This window comes from Nyctereutes procyonoides, unplaced genomic scaffold (genome assembly GCF_905146905.1).
Source record: "Nyctereutes procyonoides isolate TBG_1078 unplaced genomic scaffold, NYPRO_anot_genome, whole genome shotgun sequence".
In the NCBI taxonomy this organism is placed as follows: Eukaryota; Metazoa; Chordata; class Mammalia; order Carnivora; family Canidae; genus Nyctereutes; species Nyctereutes procyonoides.
This window is the reverse complement of record NW_026575043.1, coordinates 18,986,726-19,005,505: the sequence shown is the minus strand read 5'-3', so window position 1 is coordinate 19,005,505 and position 18,780 is coordinate 18,986,726. Positions and strand designations below refer to the sequence as shown.

Below are 18,780 nucleotides of genomic sequence, written 5' to 3'. Positions count from 1 at the left end.
GATACTACATGTGTGCCCAGAAAGATAAGTCAAAAGACAAATTAAAATGTTCACTTTGGTAAACTAATTAATATTTTGTGCTTGTCAATAGAAATCCTTCAATAGAGGGCACCTGGGGGGCTCAGTGGTTGAGCGTCTGCCTTTGGCTCAGGGCATGATCCCAGGGTCCTGGGATCAAGTCCCACAACGGGCTCCCCACAGGGAGCCTTCTTCTCCCTCTGCCTATGTCTCTGTCTCTCTGTTTCTCATGAATAAATAAAATCTTTTAAAAAAGAAATCCCTTGATAGAAAAATTTTAAGATTTTCTTGTCAAATAATCTAATCTCTCTCCTTTTTCTCAATCTTTTCCTTACTGTAAACTCTGAGTTCCAGCCAATTGGATTCACCAAACATAAAAGCCCATAATTCAAGGTACCATGTGGATACTAACATATGTAAAAAGGTGACAGAGCCCTGATCCTCAAAGAAATTATCATTCAGTAGAGCTAACCTTCAAGTATGGACTTAATTTCATTAGAAGAAATTTGTTTCTAAATTGATTAAGATCACAGAAGGCATTTTTGCCAGAGAAGCAATGTCCCTCGTGCTGATTAGATTATCTAGCTACTTGGAAAAATCTCAGCTTATATACATGTTGTTGTTGTTTTTGGAAAGCACATATTTTAACACTCTACAAACTATACTGCCCATCAAAAATCTTACCTCCTGGGATCCCTGGGTGGCGCAGTGGTTTAGCGCCTGCCTTTGGCCCAGGGCGCGATCCTGGAGACCCGGGATCGAATCCCACATCGGGCTCCCGGTGCATGGAGCCTGCTTCTCCCTCTGCCTATGTCTCTGCCTCTCTCTCTCTATGTGTGTGACTATTATAAATAAATAAAAATTAAAAAAAAAAATCTTACCTCCTTGGGACGCCTGGGTAACTCAGTGGTTGAACGTCCGCCTTTGGCCCGGGGCGTGATCCTGGAGTCCTGGGATCGAGTCCCACATCGGGCTCCCTGCATGGAGCCTGCTTCTCCCTCTGCCTGTGTCTCTGCCTCTATCTCTGTTTCTCATGAATAAATAAATCAAATCTTAAAAAAAAAAAATCTTACCTCCTCTGTTGTATAATTAGCTCTCAGATCAAGGAAGTTAAAGTTATTCTCATTGTCAAAAGGTTTTTTAACATCACTGTGTACATTTTCCGTATACAAGAAGCTTTGAGTTTGACTAGGTTTGAGTGCAGCCTCTGTGGCAGCACTTTTAGCTGGTGACATTTCCGTGAATTTCAGTGTCTCTCCACTGCTATGGACCAGAGGTGGGCTTCTAGAAAGTTGTCTGACACATTCATGAGCAAGCTGCTCTTCCTTTGTGGAGGTGCTAAATTCAGTTCCCACTGAATTTTCTTCCTTAAACGAATCTTCCTTTATATTAGTGTCTTTTGGACAATTACACACATGACTTTGCATTTCTGGTTTCTCTGTGTAAGGTAAGCCTTCTGTCAGATTTTGAAATGTTATTGTTTCAGTATTAAATGCTTCTGTGAGATGAAATTTGCAAATGGGTTCAAATTGTCTGAAGAAAGAAAGGCTGGTGTCAACTGGCTGAGTTAGTAAGTTCTGTGAGTCACTTCCAGTGGTGACATCTCATTAGAAAGAGAAAGATAGAAATAAGAATTAGCTGACCATAACTTTATATGTTAAGATATTTACATGTCTGAAATAAGCTGCTGGAGTCTTTTTAAAATTATATTTATTTCGGCTTTTTTTTTTTTTTTTTTTTTTAGTGGATTTCAGCATGACTTTGTGCTAGCCAACCAAACAGAACTTTTACGTGGGGGCCAGAAGTTCTCAAATGACTGCTACAAAAAAGCTTGCTATATGTCATTCTGGCCAAACACCATTACAACAAATCCCAAGATATATTCAAAATCTTTTGTTATAATTTTTAAGTGTTTTATGTTTCCAAAGAATACAAAGGCACAATAAATAGAATAACAAACAAACATAAACTTGTTTAATCTCACAACAACCCCATGAGCTAGGCACTGTTACTCTTCCTGTTTTACAGATAAGGAACCTGAGACATAAGAGATATTAAGTCACTTACTAAGTGCCTTGGGTCACAGAGTGGGTAAGCAGTGCAGCTGGGATTCTAGAATACTATTTTTCTTTTCTTTTTCTTTTTTAAAATATAAATGCAAGTTAGTTAACATATAGTGTAGTGTGTTTTGGGGTAGAATTTAGTGATTCATCACTTACATACGACATCCAGTGATTGTCCCAATAAGCACCCTACAATACTCATCACCCATTTGGCCCACCACTTATCTCCCCTCCAGCAACCTCAAGTTTGTTATCTTAAATATAGAGTCTCTTATGGTTTGCCTTCCTCCCTGCTTTTATCTTATTTTTCCTTCCCTTCATGTATGTTCATCTGTTTTGTTTCTTAAGGTCCACATACGAGTGAAATCATATATTTGTCTTTCTCTGACCTATTTTGCCTAGCATAATACACTCTAGTTCCAACCACGTCATTGCAATGGCAAGATTTCATTCTTTTTGATGGCTAAGATTCCATTATTGATACACACACACACACACACACACACACACACACACACACACATTCACATACTACATCTTTATCCATTCATCAGTTGATGGACATTTGGGCTCTTTCCATAATTTGGCTATCGTGGACATTGCTGCTATAATCATTGAAGTGCATGTGCCCCTTTGAATCAGCACTTTTGTATCCTTTGGATAAATACCTAGTGTAATTGCCAGGTCATGGGATAGTTCGATTTTTAACTTTTTGAGGAACTTCCATACTGTTTTCCAGAGTGGCTGCACCAGTTTGCATTCCTGCCAACAGTGTAAGAGGGTTCCCCTTTCTCTGCATCCTTTCCAACATCTGTTGTTTTCTGTGTTGCTAATTTTAGCCATCTAGAATACTATTTCTAAATGCTATGGTATGTTGTTTCTCAATAAGACACATTATCTAGACTTAATATGTTTTTAAAAATCAGAAGCAAATAGGGATGCCTGGGTGCCTCAGCAGTTTATGCCTGCCTTCAGCCCAGGGCGTGATCCTGGGGTCCCAGGATCGGGTCCCACATCAGGCTCTCTACATGGAGCCTGCTTCTCCTTCTGCCTGTGTCTCTGCCTCTCTCTCTCTCTCTCTCTGTGACTATCATAAATAAATAAATTAATTAATTTAAAAAATTAAAAAAAATCAGAAGCAAATAAGGCAAGATGGAAAGAAATAAAATGCTATAAAATTAATGATGCCTCCCCTTTATTCTCTCTTCTCCTCCTCCCCAGAGATAACTACTGATGAACTGAAGCTAGTATGTATTCATTCGTCCCATCCATATTTTTCTACTTTCACTACTCATTTATGGGCCTTAAATAATATATATCAACTTCCCAGAATTTCTAATTTTGTGACCATCTCACTAATTTTTTGCAGCACCAAAAGACCAAAAGAAATACCTAAGAGTTCCGTTTATTAAGTAGTTAAGCTCAACTTAAGTATTTCCTAACAAGTTTGTAGATGTTCAAACACATACAAAAGAAAAAACATGTTTTATTTCAACCAAACTTACTACTTGGATGTACTATTGTGTACCACACATCTCAAAGCTTGAAATCAGATAAGACAGCATTAACTCTCACTTTCTATTCCACATTGATTTTCATATAATACTTGCTTTTTATCATAGCAACCATCAAAAACCCAGCTTTGCAAATCATATTTTATAGAAAGGGTTGTAGTATGGTTTTACATTGAAATAGTGAACTGTCTCAAGCTAGTAGTTTGTGGGATCCAACAGATGCTATCACTGTTTCCTAAATATTTCAAAAGATCCTGCAGCACCCTGGGATATACAATATTATTTTCTATGTTTTAAAATTTTATGTAATTAGAATCAAATTATATTTGTGACCTATATGTTACATATAAAAATATAAATGTATATCGATATAAAAGTCTTTATTTCACTTAAAATTTTGCTTTTCAGATTTAGCCATGTAAACACATGAAGATCTAGTTCATTTTACTGAAGGATTACACTTTACTTCCTTTTTGTTAGATATTTGTTTCTAATTTTGCTATTAAAAATAACCCTTCAGGGCAGCCCGGGAGGCTCAGCGGTTTAGCACCACCTTAAGCCTAAGGGTGTGATCTGGGGGACCCGGGATGGAGTCCCATGTCGGGCTCCCTTGCATGGAGCCTGCTTCACCCTCTGCTTGTGTCTCTGCCTCTCTCTCTGCATGTGTCTCTCATGAATAAATAAATAAAATCTTTTAAAAAATAACCCTTCAGTGAACATCCTTATATACATTTCAATGTACACTAAGAATTTTTTGTTCAGGTTCTGGGTATATACCAAAGTGGAATTGCTGGATTATATAAAATATGTATCTTCAAAATTTTTAAAAAGATTATATTTATTCATGAGAAACGAGAGAGAGAGAGAGAGAGAGAGACGCAGAGACACAGGCAGAGGGAGAAGCAGGCTCCATGCAGGGAGCCCGATGTGGTTTCGATTCCAGGACTCCAGGATCATGCACTGGGCTGAAGGTGGCGCTAAACACCACTGAACCACCCGGGCTGCCCTATATCTTCAAATTTATTAGGCATTGCAAAATTACTCTCCAAAGTGGTTGTACCAATTTGTACTTCCACCACAAGTTTCTTTGCTCTACTATAATGCACATTAAACTGATACGAACAAAATGGAATTTTATGGTCTTTTTAATAATCATGGGGATCCCTGGGTGGTGCAGTGGTTTGGCGCTGGCTTTTGGCCCAGGGCACGATTCTGGAGACCCGGAATCGAATCCCACGTCGGGCTCCCGGTGCATGGAGCCTGCTTCTCCCTCTGCCTGTGTCTCTGCCTCCCCCTCTCTCTCTCTGTGTGACTATCATAAATAAATAAAAATAAAAAAAATAATCATGAAGGTTTACTTTTTTGTGATCTATTAGATACTGTTTTGGCTTGAACTGTATCTCCCAAACATTCATACGTTGAAGGCTTACCACCCCCACACACATCCAGTACCTTAAAATGTGACTGTACTTGGAGATGAGGCCTTTAAAACAGATAGTAAAGGTTAAATGAGGTCATAAAAGTGTGGCCCTAATCCAATGACTGGTGTTCTAAGACACCAGGGAGGCACAGGGAAAAGGCCATGTGCAAACACAAGAGGATTGCTATCTGGGAAGTCTCAGGATAAATCTACTCTCACACAATTTGATCTTGGACTTCCAGCTTCTAGACTGTGAAAAAACAAATTTCCGTTGTTGAAGCCATCTGCTCTTTAATATTTTGTTATGGCAGCTCTAGTAAGCTAATACATATTCTTTGCCTGTTTTTCTATTGAGTTGTATCTTTTTCTTATTGGAGTTCTTTATTTGGGGTACTAATCTTGTTAATGCATACACTGCATATATCTTAGTCTGAAATTGTTTTTTATTTTATCATTTGGTCATATAAAATTTTTAAAAAATTTAATATAGTCAAATGTGTTGCTTATGGTTTGTACTTCCCATGTAAAATGAAGATCAAACAACCCTTATTTAAAAAGAAAAAAAAGGGGATCCATGGTGGCTCAGTGGTTTAGCACCGGCCTTTGGTCCAGGACCTGATCCTGGAGACCCGGGATCAAGTCCCACATCGGGCTCCCTGTATGGAGCCCGCTTCTCCCTCTGTCTCTGCCTCTCTCTGTGTGTGTCTCTCTCATGAATAAATAAATAAAATCTTAGAAAGAAAGAAAGAAAGAAAGAAAGAAAGAAAGAAAGAAAGAAAGAAAGAGAAAAGCCCTGTTTCATAGGACTGTTTTAAAAGCAACTGTACATAGAAAGTGTGCATTAGCACCTGCCCACTACTATTATTGCTCTTATCACAGGACATACACACAAAAATCTTAGTTTCTCTGTTTGCTTATTGGCAACAAAGTGATACTCACCATCTAATCCATCGTCTAGTGTGCCATAAATATCTCTGGAAAGTGTGAGTTTAGATTCATCTTCCCTTTTTACATTCTTTATTTCACTCTGTATTAATAAATAAGGCATTAGCATTAATACTTCAAACAAATATCATAAGCCTCTTCTGAATGTATGTGCATTGCTATGTAACTTCTGTTAGTATTTTCTGTTGCATGAGTAGAGTGTACTTTCTAGGACCAGTCCCTTCTGTATATCTGAACTTCTTACTAAAACCATGCAAATAGAGACATGATATTAATAACATTAAGCAAGTATCTTGCTATTTTAATATTTTGTTTTTTTGATATGTCAAGTCATGTTATTATAAACATGGGGATGTATGATAACATAATACCTCTGATCATCCTTTGAAGTTTGTTAAATCTGATCTAAACAACTATTAGGATAGCTGTTCTTCAAGTCTTTTTGAGGTGAAATCTGATTCTAATAGAAATCTAGTGCTTATTCTTGAAAGTCCCTTAATGTCATCTAAGATAAAAGGTTTTGGGAAGTAAATTAATAGTGTAAGTAAGGTAGTAAAGAAAGTTTTTTGAATGAGGAAAGCATTGGTTTAATCATAAATAGTGTATCAAGTATGTGAGACCTAAATGATGCTCTAAAAAATTTGTATCTCTTACTAAAGTCAGCTGGTTACAAACCTCAATTCAATCATGCTTTTTATAACATTGTTGCACTTATTGAATGCACCTCCAGTAGGAGAAAAACTGAGTTATATTTTACAACAATTTGTTTTTTAGACTTCTTGCTAATTTAGGCCATTTCTACTAAGGAGATTTTAGAAGTATGAAAAATAATATACTTGGGAAATAAAATAGCATTATTCACATGTATTGATGTCATATTTACACAGACTCCACTACTTGTCATATTACCATAGCATTTCTATGATAATACTATTTTTAACTAGAATATGCCTTTTGTTCCTTCGGTCTGTAAATTCTTTGTGAAAAATAAAATAAATACTCAGTGAATTCCAAGAAAGAGAACCTCTTGACATAATTTAAGACATTCATTCTTCATAATTTGATACATAATGGTTAGACTCTGATTAACACTGTAATACTATAACCAAATTTTCTTTTGAAATTAAAATAAAAGTTATCATTATAAAAAGAATCTTTAACATTATTTTTAAAAAGAAAGTTAAAAAAAAAACACTCAAAAGCTCACTACCCAGTGAGAAGCAATGTGATCATCTTTCTACATCAACAAATACACAGTTGATCCTTGAACAACAGATTTAAACTGTGCAAGTCCACTTAAACACAGATTTTTTTATAAACATAGTACTGTAAATGTATTTTAACCTCCTAAAGATTTTTTTATTAAATTATTTGACAGAGAGAGAGAGAGAGTGCACGCATGTGTGCACACAGGGGGAAGGGGCAGAGAGGGAGGGAGAGAAAGTTTTAAGCAGACTCCACACTGAGGGTTGAATCTGAGGGGTAGTAGCTCCATCTCAAAACTCTGAGATCAGGACCTGAGCTGAAACTGGGTCAGATGCTTAACCAACTGTGACACTCAGGTGCCCCCTGCACTGTAATGATTTCTGTAATCCCATTTCTTTCCTCTAGCTTATTTTATTGTAAGAACACAATGTATAATAAATATAACACCCAAAATATGTGTTAATGGACTATGTTGTTTTTAAGGCTTCTGATCTTTTGTTCTGGGGGACTCAAAAGTTGTATGAAGCTTTTCAACTTCGAGGGAAGTCAGTATGCCTAAGCCCTGCATTGTTCAAGGGTCAGTTCTGAATCTGTATTACCATATTTAAGGTTTACATATCTACTGACATCTGTGCAAATAATTTAAGTCCCTACTGATAAAAATTTGGGTTGCTTCTAAAGTTTATTTTTTAATTTTAAATGTCACCTTTCTAAAAACTTTATTTATTTGTGTTTGGTAATCTCTACACCTATTGTGGGGCTTGTACTTAACAACTCCCAGATCAAGAATCACATGTTCCTCTGACAGAGCCAGTCAGGTGCCCCTAATGTTTATTATAGGTAATTCTGCACATATCTCATTTGCATACTTACTTGAGGTACAATTAATATGTGTTTTCTGGTCACTGAATAGCCCTTTAGATAGGTTATGCCAATTTATGGGCTAACCCACATGAAATTGTCAATATTTCTCCATTTTTGAACTACAAAGTGTCAGTTACTTATGGCACAACCTAATTCATTTCTATTATTTACATTCAAAATTCAAACTTTTAGAATAGCATCCATCATGATTTCGGACAGTATAATCTTTTATTTGGTGAGAAAGGGCACTTGGAATTTTCATTAAGATAGAAAATCATTTACAGGCAGGGCTGTCAATGCCTTTAGGAATGATGCCTGAGGGCAGCTTGGGTGGCTCAGCGGTTTAGCACCGCCTTTGGCCCAGGGCCTGATCCTGGAGACCCGGACCGAGTCCTGCTTCGGGCTCCCTGCTGGAGCCTGCTTCTTCCTCTGCCTGTGTCTCTGCCTCTCTCTCTCTGTGTGTCTCTCATGAGTAAATAAAAAATCTTAAAAAAAAAAAAAAAAAAAAGGAATGACACTTGAATCATTTGCCTGCTGACATTTTAGAACATGCTCTAGATGAGATGTCCTATCCATTGACTCTTTTCCTGCCTATGACTGAATTGTTGTGACTATGTCCCTTGGTTGCACACTTAAGACTTCACTTGGGAGTCCAGGAAGGATCAGTGTTAACACTATTTGTAAAATTCTTTGTTACATTAACAGAACTAGGAAAACCAGACTCTGTTTGAGGGTCTCCTCTGAGCCTCCACCGGAAATTCTTTCAGTGTTCTTCCTGTTTTTGAAGAAATTTTCATATGGGAGACAATGTGAAAGCTGAATACATCTGTACCTCCTAGTACTCTATAAGCAACGCTCACCTGAGGCGAGTCTGAAGTGGTACTGTTGGTATCCATACACAAGGGAAAATGTGAGTGAGTTAAGTCTTGAGAAAAACTGCTGAAATTCATGGTATTTGCTTTGAACACACCTTCTAATTTTTCATGAGAGGCATCCACTTCAAAATGCGCAGGATCTGAAGGTGATGACCAAACTTTTTGATAGTCTTTGTTTTTAACTGTTGAATGATGGAAGGTTTCTTTTAACAAAAACGTAATTTTAATGTTCATTAGTATATGTAAAGAGAGGTTACTCCTCCCATTCCCCCTCACATTCAGAAAGCAGCAACATTCATTGTCCTAAAATTTTTAAATGTCCGTCGTCAGGTTATCAGAAAAATAAAAATTTTTAGTTTGAGTATATCATGGGCACTTTGTGCAGCAGTAAATACTGATTTGGACAAAAACAAGTCAATATATGTGGCTACTATCCAATCATTCCCTAAAAGACTTGGGACCCAGATCATAAAGGGACCTCTCAGTCATTTAAGAGATATTTACAAAATATTATCAGAGGACTATCAGGTTCCACAAAATATTCTCTCAGGCATTTTGGTTTGAAAACTTGGGAGACACCTTTGGTATCCTTCTACTTCGTCAACTGGGCTACCCAGTTACCAAGTCCTGTGCATCTCTCCTTTAAAAATGACTTTCGGGAATCCCTGGGTGGCTCCGCGGTTTAGCTAGTGTCTGCCTTCAGCCCAGGTTGTGATCCTGGAGTCCAGGGATCGAGTCCCACATCGGGCTCCCTGCATGGAGCTTGCTTCTCCCTTTGCCTGTGTCTCTGCCTCTCTCTGTGTGTGTCTTCCATGAATAAATAAATAAAATCTTAAAAAAAATTTTTTTCATGGGCACCTGGATGGCTCAGTGGTTGAGCGCCTGCCTTCGGCTCAGGGTGTGATCCTAGGATCGAGTCCATCGGGCTCCCTGCATGGAGTCTGCTTCTCCCTCTGCCTGTGTCTCTGCCTCTGTGTGTCTCTCATGAATAAATAAGTAAATAACCTTTAAAAAATTTTTGGTTAAAAAAAATGTTTTTCACAACCCATGCTTTCTTTCCACCTCTTACACCTTCACACTGGCCCATGCTCTTGTGATTTCTTCAGGCCTGTCAGGGGATGGGAGAGGAAAGGATGTCCAATTGCATGGAATCCAAGTTTTTCTCCTTGACTTTCTAGGTCTCCCACGGCCTGGACCCACATTATCTATCTGGTGCATCCCTGCTCTAGTCAGATCCTGCTCCTTAACTGCTTCAGTCTGAACTGGCAAATGCTTCTCTCTCTTGAGACCTTGCTATCTACCCATTCATCTATCTTTAAAATTCCTGCAATGTTGTTGCATCTAAACCTCTATCACAAGGGATGCCTGGGTGGCTCAGCGGTTGAGCATCTGCCTTCAGCCCAGGTCGTGATCCTGGAGACCCAGGATTGAGTCCCACATCGGGCTCCCTGCATGGAGCCTGCTTCTCCCTCTGCCTGTGTCTCTACCTCTCTGTCTCTCGTGAATAAGTAAATAAAATCTTAAAAATAAAATAAAATCTCTATCATAATTCAGCACCTATTCATTTTACTTATTAACCTCTGCCACCCTTTCAAGGGCGTCAATATTTACACGTTTTTTAAAAAGTGATGTTTACACCCAACATAGGGCTTGAACTCACCACCCTGAGATCAAGTCGCATGCTCTTCCTACAGCCAGCCAGGTGCCCCAGACTTTACAGACTATAAGCGCGTCCAGTGGAGTCCACGCGTGATTTTTCAGAACTCCTTACAGCAAACAGCAATGTCTTTCACAGAGTGACTACTGATTGAACGAACCTTGCAGTCCAAGGACTTACTTTTACTAAAACTTCTCCATCTACAGTCACTGGCCATTTGCCTGATTTTATTTTATTGAATTGCTGAATTAACGGAATAATAATTGAGGCTTGATTCCCATCCCCTCCCCCTGCAAGCTACTATGTCATCACATAAAGTATAAAAAAAAGCCAGTGAGTCAAGCAGGCTAGCCAGGGATTAGTGAACTTTTTAATCACCTTTTCCATCTTTCCAAACACATAAATGCTGCCTGCGCTGTGGTGAAGGGAATCTGAAAAAAATCTTTGTTTTCTAAACGCAAAACAAAAACAAAAGCAACCAACAACAACAAAAAAACCAAGTGCCTTATTCAACAACAACAACAAAAAACCAAGTGCCTTATTTCTTAAACTTTTTTGGTCTAGAATTTCCAATCACGTTTCTGGACCTTTGTTCATAGGGCACATTCTATCAACTTATTATTTATTATTTTTTTAAGATTTCATTCATTCATTCATTCATTCATTCATTCATTCATTCATGAGAGAGGCAGAGATCCAGGCAGAGGGAGAAGCAGGCTCCCTGCGGGGGAGCCCGATGCGGGGCTCGACCCCGTGACCCCGGGGTCACGCCCTGAGCCCTCCAGCTGCCCCTCTAGTTCGGTTTTAAGGCGTTTTCAGTCGTATGACAAACTCTCTAAAAAAAAAAAAATCACTTATCTTAGTTTACCCTCAAAACACGGCACCAAACTCCTTAAGCCTAACTACCAGGTTCCATGGTTTCCCGGACCGCTGCAAGGACCTCGAGCCTCCCGCCTCCGCACGTCGCGGCGCGGGACGAAGAGCAACGTCACACCCGCTCGCACCCAAAGCGTTAAAAAACGGCCGGAGGTACCGGGCGCGCCGGACTCGCGCGCGTGTGACGTCACCCTGCCGCGTCAGCCAATCTCCGCGAGGCTCGCCGCCCGCCGGGCTCCCACGCCCCCTCTGGGCCACGCCCCCCACTGCGCAGGGGCCGCCGCCGCCTCGTGAAGGGGCGGGACTTCCGGCGGGCCGCGCCTTCCGGTCGGGCGGGACTTCTGGTCAGGGAAGTTCCCCCGCGCGTCCGGTTTGCCGGTGCAGGTGCGTTATCAGCGCGTGGCGCCCGCCTTTCGCGGAGGAGCCAGGTAGGTTCCTGTCCCAGCGCGCGGCGGACGGCCTCCGGGCGCCGGGGCTCTGCGCGCTTCCGGGATGGACTACCGCCGGCTGCTGATGACTCGCGTGGTCCCGGGGCAGTTCGACGACGCGGACTCCTCCGACAGGTGCGCGGCCCCGGACACCCCGACCCCGCGGGGACCCCGCTGCCCCCCCCCGGCCCCCTCGGCTTTGGAGGGAGACCAGTAGTTGTCTCGCTTCTTTCCGCATCCCCGCCGGGTCTTTATCCCACTTTGCGGCAGAGCCCCCAAAGGAGCCCCGGGTCGCTTAGCATCGCTGGGTCAGGCGACTGTCTGCAGCTGGGGACAGCGGGGAGGAAGCCGATTTTTCTTTATTTTTTATATATATTTTTTAATTTTTATTTATTTATGATAGTCACACACACACAGAGAGAGAAAGGCAGAGACACAGGCAGAGGGAGAAGCAGGCTCCATGCACCGGGAGCCCGACGTGGGATTCGATCCCGGGTCTCCAGGATCGCGCCCTGGGCCAAAGGCAGGTGCTAAACCGCTGCGCCACCCAGGGATCCCCGATTTTTCTTTAAAAAAATATTTTATTTACTTATTCATGAGAAGCAGAGACCCAGGCAGAGGAAGAAGCAGGCTCCACGCAGGGAGCCCGACGCGGGACTCGATCCACGGTCTCCAGGGTCACGCCCTGGGCCGGAGGCGGCGCTAACCGCTGAGCCACCCGGGCCGCCCAGGAAACAGATTTTTGCCTCTTGAGCTGCATCCAACGTCCAGAATCGGAGCGCCTGTTGTGTGCAGGTTCTGTCGGGGGCGCTGGAGACGGTGATGAATCAGACGAGAGTCCCTGCCGTCGCCTGAACGTTGCCTTCTGGATGGGAGCGAGGACTTGACCATGGGGTACATAGAGATAGTTTAAGAGCCCCGAAACAGATGTTAGGCGCTAATGCAAATAATTGAAATCAGTTGATAGGCAGAGTAGTTGACAATGTCAGGGGAAAGGTAAGTCCGGATTGGAACAACAGAAAAGGAGCTAAAGTCGGGAAGAGCAGAAGGGAACAGCAGTTCAGCAAGAGGAGACGAGTGCAGAGGCCCAGCGGGGCTGCCCCTTCTGGCTATGAAGGGAGGATCTAGAGGCCACGTACCTGGAGCACAGCAGGAATTGGGAGGATGGCGAGGCTCTGATGGAGAAACGAGAAGGGGCCGGGTCATGGACAGCCTCGGAAGCGATGACAAGGAGCTGGCGATGTTTTTCCAGGTCTGAATAGAATGAAAGACGTAGGAGACACTTTTAGCAGGGGAATGACACAATGTGATTTATGGTTTAAAGGAATTACTCTTCCAGAGAGGATAGGCATGGATGGAAGCAGTTCAAGGTTGATAAAATGGGGGTGCCTGGGTGGCTCCGCCGGTTAAGGGTTTGACTCTTGATTTCAGCTCAAGGGTGGTGGGATTCAGGCCTGCATCTGGCTCAAGCTAGGCGTGGAGCCTGCTTAAGATTCTCTCTCTCCATCTCCCTCTGCACCCCACCTCCACCCTCAAGTCATGCACTCTCTCTTTAAAGAAAAAAAAATGATAAAGTAATTCGGTTCAAACATGAGGGGAGCTAGAGACAGGGTCACAGAGATATGTGTTGGAGGTAGAAGTGACAAGATCTGGTGGTGGATCGGATGTGAGCAAAAGGAATGAAGGATAACGCCTACGTGAAACATAAGAGTTCCTTTGGAATTACAAGCAAACAGTTTTTACTTTATGTTCGCAGTAAGGATTCATTACTTGTAGGTTTTATTAAATTGTTGATCGTTTTCTGTGTGTCACATCTAATGTCAGTGGGTAGGGATACATTGGTAAACAACACCCTGATTGACACAGGGCTTGCATGGGAGGAGGGGAAACATTAAATAATTAGATAGTAGATGGGGATCCCTGGGTAGCTCAGGGGTTTAGCGCCTGCTTTTGGCCCAGGGCATGATCCTGGAGTCCCAGGATTGAGTCCCACGTCAGGCTCCCAGCATGGAGCCTGCTTCTCCCTCCTCCTGTGTCTCTGCCTCTCTCTATGTCTATTGTAAATAAATAAATAAATAAATAAATAAATAAATAAATCTTTAAAAAATAATTAGACAGTAGATATTTGCATTAGAATTGGGTAAGTAGTACAAAGGAAAAGTGGATAAGGAATAGGGAAGACTTCCCTGAGCAATTGATCATAAGCTAATACTGGAAGGTTACATAAGATTTAGCCAGAGAAATAGGATTTTATTTCAAAAGCATTCCAGATTTTTGTTTCCAAAGAGGCATATATAAATCTTTAGGGAAGAAGTAGGAAGAAGAAACACAGCCCAGTGACGACTGGTGAATAAACAGTAATGAGTGCACTGGTTTACCATCCATCACTGGAAATATCCACTATTCACAAGACTGAAGATAAATCAGTGGATTTTGTGACCCCACCACACTTCAGAGTTTCTTGGCAATCTTTAGAGACATTTGTTTGTTACAACTGGGTGGTGGGGATGTGCAGAGTAGCATCTGGTTGGTAGAGGCTAGAAATAGTGCTAAACGTCCTGCAAGGCACAAAACAACTTCCCACAACAAAGAATTGCCCAGCTGAGGTTGAGGAGTTCTGGTACAAATGAAGTCCAGCTTAAACATGCCACTCTAGGTTTATGGCAATTGAAGGATCAAATTAAGGATTATATTTATGAAAATGACAGTGTAAATCCTAACTTCATTAAGGCAGAAGTGGGTTTCATACCTTCTGTACTTGTTTAGTAGGACTTGGAGAATGAGCAAACAATGGGAATGGCGCTCTGAAATCTGTTTTATTGGGAGGTACGGTGGAAGGAAAACTTATACATTTATTAGTATAGACTTGGTCTGTTGTAGCACAAGTAAATGTTTGAGTAAGTCATATTAGAGTTATGTGTAAACATGCTGAAACATTGGTATTTCTAGTGAAAGTATTGACTTGAAGACCGTCAGAGAGCAAGGTGATGTTCAGTTTGAAAACCTGCAGAAGAATGTGTCTGAGAAGGCAGGTGGAGATGAGATGGAGGAGGAAGAAGAGGAGTATGATGAGGAGGAGGACGACGACTGGGACTGGGATGATGGAGTTGGAAAACTCACCAAGACTTATATCTTCAATGCAAGGTGTAACCCCCAGGTAATTTATAAATGATGCTATACATCTTTATGTTATTGTTTATGTCATCTTTTCTCAAAGGACTTTTTGCCATTCCGGAATTGACTAACCTGAAAGATTTCCCTCAGGTTATGTTGCCCTGTAGCCCCAGACTTTAACCATTTTCATTCTTCATCCTTTTCATATTTCTGATAATTTCCTGATTGTAGATTCCTTTTATAATCAGTAAATTTTTTTTTTAAAGATTTTATTTATTCATGAGAGACACAGAGAGAGGCAGAGAGACAACAGGCAGAGGGAGAAGCAGGCTCCATGCAGGGAGCCTGATGTGGGACTTGATCCAGGGACTCCAGGATCATGCCCTGAGTCAAAGGCAGATGCTCAGCCACTGAGCCACCCAGGCATCCCAATAATCAGTAAATTTAAAAAGAGTTCTTTAAACTATGACAAGATGATGAGCTTTAAGATCTGCGTGGGAAAGGACGTGAATAAGCAGTTCACTCACTACAAATGGTTAAGAAACATGAAGAAAAAGTTCAACTTCCTTAATAAAATGCAGGTTAAATATGTAGAGATGCCATTTTTTTCACCTATGAAACTGACCACGACCCAACATCTATAATTGCTGGTGAGTAAATAAGTACAGTTACTTGGAGGATAAACTGGCATGTAATAATAGGCTTTTATTTTTTTTTTTAAATTTTTTTTAAATTTTTTATTTATTTATGATAGTCACAGAGAGAGAGAGAGAGAGAGAGGCAGAGACATATAGGCAGAGGGAGAAGCAGGCTCCATGCACCGGGAGCCCGATGTGGGACTCGATCCCGGGTCTCCAGGATTGCGCCCTGGGCCAAAGGCAGGCGCCAAACCGCTGCGCCACCCAGGGATCCCCTGGGCTTTTAAAACATAAAATAAATGCTCTGATTCAACAGTTCTAGGATTGTGCCAGGAATGTTACAAGAATGATTCTCCAGTATTGCTTATAGAGAAACATTGGAAGCAACCTTGATTAAATTTACCGTGGGACTGATTTCACATGATGGGATATTAGGCAGCCTTAAAATAGGTTGCAGTGGAAAACTATATTAATGATATGAAGATGTGTTTATGATCTACCATCGTATACTAGGTACAGAACACAAGTTACCAAACTGTGTAGAGCCGCCTTCTCACCTGGAAGTACTTAGTGTTCCAGGAGTTTGCAGAGTCCTAGGATTAACATAGTACATTTTCCTGGAGCATAAAGGTTTCTGAAAGAGATGAGAGGGACAAAACCAACAATATTTCTTTGAATATTAAGATTGCTATATCATGGACTAGAATCCATGCATTTAAAAAATAACCAGATGAATTTCACACTTGTGGTCTTGTTTTGGTAACTCCTCCATTGATTCATTGTTGAGACATTGAGCTATTTTAACATAAAGAGTGTAATCCCTTTTAATAAAGCTAGAAAAACAAGTAAGTTTACGTGTGTAAATGTTAGCTATTTGAGTAGTGGGGATTATAGGTGATTAAACTTTTTACCTGTGGTTTTTTGTTTTTTTTTTTTTTTTTTTTTTTTGCTGTGAACCTGTGTTTAGAAATGTTTGAAAAGTTATATTTAGTAGTAGACTTCAAAGAGGTCTGTGCAGCAAGAAAAAAGTCAGCCTCACACTTCCAAGTTGAAATAACAGGATCAAGTCAGCAATTCCTCTGCGCCCTTTTTATCTTACTGTATTCTCTTATTTATGGGTTCTTTCTTCTCTTTTTGCTATTATTTAAGTTTGTACATAGTGCCACTATAAGTTGATAAGCCTCATACTTAATCTTTCCCTTTCTGTGGACAGTAGGCCCAACATGAGACTCTTAGAACTCATTTAATATTGATCTAATTTGTGATACACTTCAAGGGTAAATGAACATTTTCAAATTTTAAATCTATAAAGCAGTCAAACTAGAAAAATGCATTTAATTTTAATTTGTTATTTATAATAATGAAGAATGCACTGTAGAGAGGTTAAAAAAATGCAGATTGAGCAGTCTCTTTTACCCATCAACTTTGTTCTATTTCAAATGTCTTTTTAAAAACATTTTTGCACAAATATGATTGATCCTTAACCTGTTTTTAGGGTACTCATTTAAGTATTGATGCTTTAATAGTTAACTGTGAGCTAAGGAAAAAGGCACATGATTAAGAACCCTAGATCTGTATTTCTACATAGGGCGTTCAACTCTGAAACTCCTGTCTTCTAGGCAAATCGACAGACTTCCAACTGCAATTCAGCCAAAATGTCTACTCCAGCAGACAAGGTCTTACGGAAATTTGAGAATAAAATTAATCTAGGTGAGTTCATGAAAATATATTTGGGCTCTGAGGAAGCTCTTCAGAAACTGTGAAGTCTTATAAAATGTTACTAGATCAAGAAATGAGTGTATTCAGCATTACTGGCTGACTAATGTTTAAAGAAGATAAAAATCAGTAATTTAAAAACCTGGCTTTAGGAAGAGACTTTAACTTTTGCTTTTCTAGGTCTGTTTTTCCTACTGTCGAGTTATAAAGTTACAGTTATCTATTTAAGTTTCATTTTTGAAAGATATTCTACATGTAACAAAATATTTATAAAATAAGGAAGATAGGAGAAGTATTCTATTCAGAAAGTCTTTTTTTCTTAAATGTTGTTTACATTGTGGATTTTTTAATTTTCAGATAAGCTAAATGTTACCGATTCTGTCATAAATAAAGTCACCGAAAAGTCTAGGCAAAAGGAAGCAGATATGTAAGTAATTTAACTATGAAACATGGCTTATAGGGACTAATTCTACACAAATTAAACAGTATCTTGGTCATAACTCTTTTGGAAAGGATATTTCTTTGTATATTTAAACCAGTTTTTTCTTTTTTTATTTTCTTAGCTTAAATGAGGATATCCTTTCCTTAATAAGTTGAAAATATTGAGTCTTAAGAAGTGTACGGTTAAGCTATAGTCTGTGAAATTCACAGATGTACTCTAAGGATGGTAACAGGTTTTAAATTAAAATGTAGTTTAAAATGTTAGAGTGTAAAAGTGTTCCCTTTTAAGAATTTATTAAAATTTTCTCTCTTCCATGAAATATTTTTAAAAATTCAAGGGAAGATTTAAAATTAGTGATATAACTAAGAATAGTTTCTATTTATTCTTCTCAAAACCAGTTGTTAAGAACTGGATAACTTCTATATCCTAATAACTCTAAGGTGTTAACAATACGTTGTAGAAAGTGATACTAAGATTATACAACTAGTAGTGTTAGAACTGAACTTTAGGGCCACCTGTGTGGCTCAGTCAGTTAATTGTCCAACTCTTGATTTTGGCTCAGGTCGTGACCCTGGGGTCATGAGATTGAGCCCCTTATCAGGCTGAGCAGGAGTCTGCCTGGGGAGTCTCTCGCTTGCTCGCTCACTCACTTGCTCTGTTCCTGCCCCTGCTTGCAAGTGTATTGTACGTGTGCATTCTCTTCCTCCAAAATAAGTAAATCTTTAAAAAAGAAAAAAAAAAAACCTTAAAAACCAGTTTTCTTCTGGTTTATTGCTATACCCAAGAGATTAAAAAAAAAGCCACTTTTCTCTTTTTAAAAGTTTACTTATTTTAGAGAGAGAGCACATTTGTGCGCGCGCACACACACACACACCAGCAGAGGGAGGGGGAGAGGGAGAGAGAGAATCTCAAGCAGACTCTCCACTAAGCACAGAGTGGGAGGACAGGGGAGCTTGATCTCACAACTCTGAGATCATAATCTGAGCTGAAATCAGGATTCTGAT

General features: G+C 40.1%; 2 protein-coding genes across 2 annotated transcripts in view; one reads left to right on the top strand and one right to left on the bottom strand.

Annotated features, from left to right (window-relative positions):
- Window positions 1-11,551, bottom strand: part of CAGE1 (cancer antigen 1) — a 33,185-nt gene extending 21,634 nt beyond the window's left edge. The window contains exons 1-4 of the mRNA XM_055323238.1: window positions 11,469-11,551; window positions 8,891-9,108; window positions 5,955-6,042; window positions 1,092-1,621 (exon numbers count right to left, since the gene is read on the bottom strand). Of these exons, the coding sequence (XP_055179213.1) occupies window positions 1,092-1,621; window positions 5,955-6,042; window positions 8,891-9,108; window positions 11,469-11,478 (846 nt within the window). The 5' untranslated portion in view covers window positions 11,479-11,551. The remainder of the gene's footprint in view (window positions 1-1,091; window positions 1,622-5,954; window positions 6,043-8,890; window positions 9,109-11,468) is intronic.
- A 237-nt stretch (window positions 11,552-11,788) lies between these two features.
- RIOK1 (RIO kinase 1) overlaps window positions 11,789-18,780 on the top strand; it is a 29,612-nt gene continuing 22,620 nt past the window's right edge. Inside the window, exons 1-4 of the mRNA XM_055322886.1 lie at window positions 11,789-12,001; window positions 14,816-15,023; window positions 17,238-17,328; window positions 17,692-17,761. Coding sequence (XP_055178861.1) covers window positions 11,931-12,001; window positions 14,816-15,023; window positions 17,238-17,328; window positions 17,692-17,761 — 440 coding nt within the window. The 5' untranslated portion in view covers window positions 11,789-11,930. The remainder of the gene's footprint in view (window positions 12,002-14,815; window positions 15,024-17,237; window positions 17,329-17,691; window positions 17,762-18,780) is intronic.